General features: G+C 45.1%; 1 protein-coding gene across 1 annotated transcript in view; it reads left to right on the top strand.

Annotated features, from left to right (window-relative positions):
* The first annotated feature begins 622 nt into the window (after positions 1-622).
* Positions 623-4,119, top strand: part of LOC108570705 (failed axon connections) — a 46,622-nt gene continuing 43,125 nt past the window's right edge. The window contains exon 1 of the mRNA XM_017932602.1: positions 623-1,122. Coding sequence (XP_017788091.1) covers positions 778-1,122 — 345 coding nt within the window. The 5' untranslated portion in view covers positions 623-777. The remainder of the gene's footprint in view (positions 1,123-4,119) is intronic.

Consider the following 4,119-nt stretch of genomic DNA (forward strand, 5'->3'; position numbering starts at 1 on the left):
CTACGATGATATGGGGCCCCTTCTGTGGCCTCTCTCGAGAGGGCGATGGAATCGTAATTAATGCAAATTTCGAATACGCGAATAGTCACATAGAAATACAAGTTATTAAAAAAACTAACTATTTATATTGTACCAACCTAAGAAATAATACTGTTGGTATCACAATACAATCAATACAAGTACATAATAGTTGAGATGACATTTAAGTGATAAAAAAACACGATTATTATCAGAATGTATTCGATAGTTCGTCCCAGGGTACCTAAATACATAGTTGCGAGTTTGTTCGGCCCTCTTGAGGTGGCGGTGGCGGCAGTGTTGCCAGGCTGGAGACTAACCACGGCGAAGTGGAAGCGAGCCTGCTTATGGGGGTTTCACGGGAGGAAAGGAGGGATCCGATGGGAGTCGGTGGAATAAAGAAAGGTAGAGGCGGCGGTGAAAGAGAGAGAAGAGCGGCACGCGGACCGGGCAGGGGTGGCGGACCAATTAAATATGGCGATGGCAGTGGGGTGTGGCGCTTGCGCATGCGCAGCGCCGCTTACGGCTGGGGGGACAGGAGCCGCGGACAGAACGGGGCAGCGACGAGAAGGAACCGGCCGGCGAGCAGAGGGATCAACGAGTACCCGGCGTACGTTTGTGTGGTGCGCGCTGTCTTCGAGAGATAGGCTCCCAGTGTCGCTCGAGATCTTGTCCCTTTGACGTTTGTTCGCTCGCTCGCTCGAGAAGCGTTTTCTCGTTTTCACTTGAAACCGGTCGGATCAGTGAAAAGTAGTCGAGATGACGATGGCAACGGAGACAGAGAACACCGGGCCGGAGAGTAAGGAGATTAAGGACGTGAAGGAGATGAAAGAGGCGTTGAAGGACGAAACGCCGCCGGACAACAAGCAAGAGGAGAAAGACGCGGCGAAGAAGGAAGAAAGTGGGAAAAAGGAGGAGACCGCCGACGCCGCGGCTGCTACGCCATCCTCCGCACCGACCAAGGCTATCAGCGTGCATAAGACCAACTTCGAGAAGGACGTTGTTTATCTCTATCAGTTCTCCCGAATCCCGCTTCTGCCCTCTATCTCGCCGTATTGTCTCAAAGTGGAGACATGGTTGCGACTCAACGGCCTCAAATACGAGGTAAGCTTTCGTTTATATTTTCTTTTTGCTCGTCGTCGAGAACTGTTCGAATTTCGAAAACTCGTGACACGGAGAGGGATGGGGAGATCGATGGAGTATAATGCTCCCAAGGTTGTACCCTAGGCGTTGTGTTTCTTCCGGGTAACCAAGAACGCGTCCTTTTCGATTTTCCGTCATTGTACCATAACCGAGTGAAGTTTCGATGTATTCGATGTACCGTGAATTAGGTATACACGATTCCATCGAATCGACAAGGTTCATTTATTCGAAAATAAAGACGAGCGAAGGTGGATCCTTTGCCGATTATTTCAAAATGGCGACTCTTGTCAACCTTTGTGCGTCCAGAGCAATGTTTAAATGCGCTTTCAATATGGTTTTCAGTCGCTTTTCCTCGTTTTCTGCGCAGTTTGTATTTCGTTTCAATCGCAGATTTGTCTAATCATCGTATCGACCATCCGTTCTCTCACAATTGGCGATCTTTACGACAGTTTGACAATACCCCCAGCACGATATCGACTTTTCTTGATGGAAAACTTGGGGGTAATATTTGCATGCTTTTTTCAATTCAAACGTACACTAGAACGCATGGAATGTTCCATTCTCTAATTTATCATTAATCAACGCATTTACATGGCTATTTCACGATGTCCCAAAATTCAAAACTGTTTCCCCCCCGATAGGGGAATACATTTATACGGTAGTCTACCTTGAATTTCAAACGCAAATATTTATAGAAATCGTAGTGTTTACATTCGGGCATTTAGACGAACTGCGATAACTTATCTACATCTCTTTCGACGGGGGCGAAGCTTAAGCGTGTAATCGCGCTTGTAATAGCCAAACATACAAGAATCTCATTCTCATTACACGATACGTATACTCCTTGAACTAATCTAGCGTAACGTCGAACCTGTTACGCTCCTTCGAGCAACCCTATAGCAACCGTCATAACAGATATCGCTTCGATATATACTACGTGTCCATAAAATATCATCTGGAGGAAATGTTGTGACTCGGTTGAGGTCGTTCCGATTTCCAACGTAACGTTTCAAGTAAAAAAAAGAGGAAAAAAAAAGACCAATTAGGAAACAGAGATTTCTCTCTCCTGCGTTTTCCATCGTAAAATTTTATATCCCCCGGCGCGAGAGCAACGCGGCAGCCGGATGACGGGTGCACGCGATCGAAAAGCATGAAAATACATTTTCTCGCGAAAGAGGTGAAAGGCCCGGCGGCGGCACGCATTCCTACGGACTTTTAAAACGGGTTTCAGCGGTCGCGTATGGGCCGAGCCAGGCGAGCCTATTGGAGGGCTTCCAAGTTGAACCGAGGCAAAATGTGCCCCCGTGTGCGCCGCCGTGTGGCTCGGTCCTGCGTGTTCCTGTTTTTCGGGGGGATAGAAGGACCCCTTAGAGCTCCGGACACACGCACCGGCACTGTGCTCGCTCGACGGGATTCGCGCGTCAAACGAGACTCTGTCGTTCCATCGAAACATGTGTTGTTGATTTTCATAGAAGCGTTAAAGCGTCGTATATCGATATCCTTTATGAGGTTTAATTAAAAAATATTTATATCGAAAGATTCAATTTTTTAAATCATATATCCGAGGAATTCGTGATCAGACTAAAGTATGGGACACAGTTAACAGGTTAAAACGAGCTCCCCAGAAATAGCCCGTCCCCTCTGTAGCAACTGTATATTGTTGCCAATGCAATTTTCACGCATAGAAGCATTTCTTATAGGCACGAATGTAAAGATGACTTTTTTCAGCATCGTGGGATCGGTGTTTGCCTGTCGTATTTTTAGACGGCGACAAACGTGCATGTTTTCGATGGCGTTTTTCTTCGTTTACAGAACGAGAGAGACGGAGAACGAAGGTTTTTCGGTGTTTCTCTCGTACGACCACCTATCTCTGTGGATGTTTACGCGCGTTTTCTCATCAATTTATTTATATCTCTTATGTGGTGCAGAGGGGTGATATTTGTCGCGGGTCGCGAAACGAACGATGATAAATAATCGGAACGTCTCGTTCGCGGTACTTGTGCGTGAAGCAAGTACCGCGCTAGATGGCGTTGTTATATTTTTTCTCACATTGTGAGTCGCGAAATTGCGTTCGAATGGTAAGTGGCACGATACGAAGTAGTTGTGAGTAGCGTATTGATTTTTTTTATTTAAGTAGACTGTAGACGATGTATGTAAATGTTTTTTAGGTTAGATTGTTGCGAATGATTTTTAGTGCACAGTTTTTAATAGTCCCTCGATATCTTTGATTTAAATTATTCTACAAAAACGGTATAATTTTTGAGGTTATAAAAATGATCGATATTTCTTAATGAAATTTAACTGTAACACGAAACACACAGTTTTAAGAAAAATCACAAATATGAAAACATCGACAATTTTAATAACCTTAAAAACCTAACCTAACAATTTTCTCGTAGCAAAATTAAAACATTCCCACACGTTCCATTCTACGAGGGAAAAATTAAAAAAGTCGTATCGAAGGATGAGAAGGTTCAGGAATTTTTCTGTAACACGCTCGGAACGAATGGAATTTCATCCCATGGTGGTCGCCACTTTCGAAACACTTTTCGAACCTCTCCCTCCCTCCCTCCCCCTTTCAAACAGTTTTACCATCGGTGGTGTTCTTTTTCATCTGGCCGCCACTGTCGCGTTTCGGCCCTTCCTACCACATCTGTTGAACATACAACGCCTTTTCCATGAAAGGGAGAGCCACGCACAACAGATAATGGCGGGTTTCGAAAAGCAGATTTCGGAAGGTCGATATTCCTCTACCTAAGTTTTCTCACTACGTGTCCATTTTGTACACGATAACCTGGACGTTTATGGCGTTCAGCTGTCACGTTCGCAACTTTCGATAACGATCTATCGGTGAAAAGAGGAAAAATGTGTTTCCTAACCTCAACAGATGTTAGAATGTCGATTTAGATGGAATTCGAAGGACGCTTGGTCTCGCCTTTTAGGACCTGAAAGGAGGCT

The sequence above is a fragment of the Habropoda laboriosa genome, unplaced genomic scaffold, assembly GCF_001263275.1.
Source record: "Habropoda laboriosa isolate 0110345459 unplaced genomic scaffold, ASM126327v1 scaffold87, whole genome shotgun sequence".
Taxonomy (NCBI): Eukaryota; Metazoa; Arthropoda; class Insecta; order Hymenoptera; family Apidae; genus Habropoda; species Habropoda laboriosa.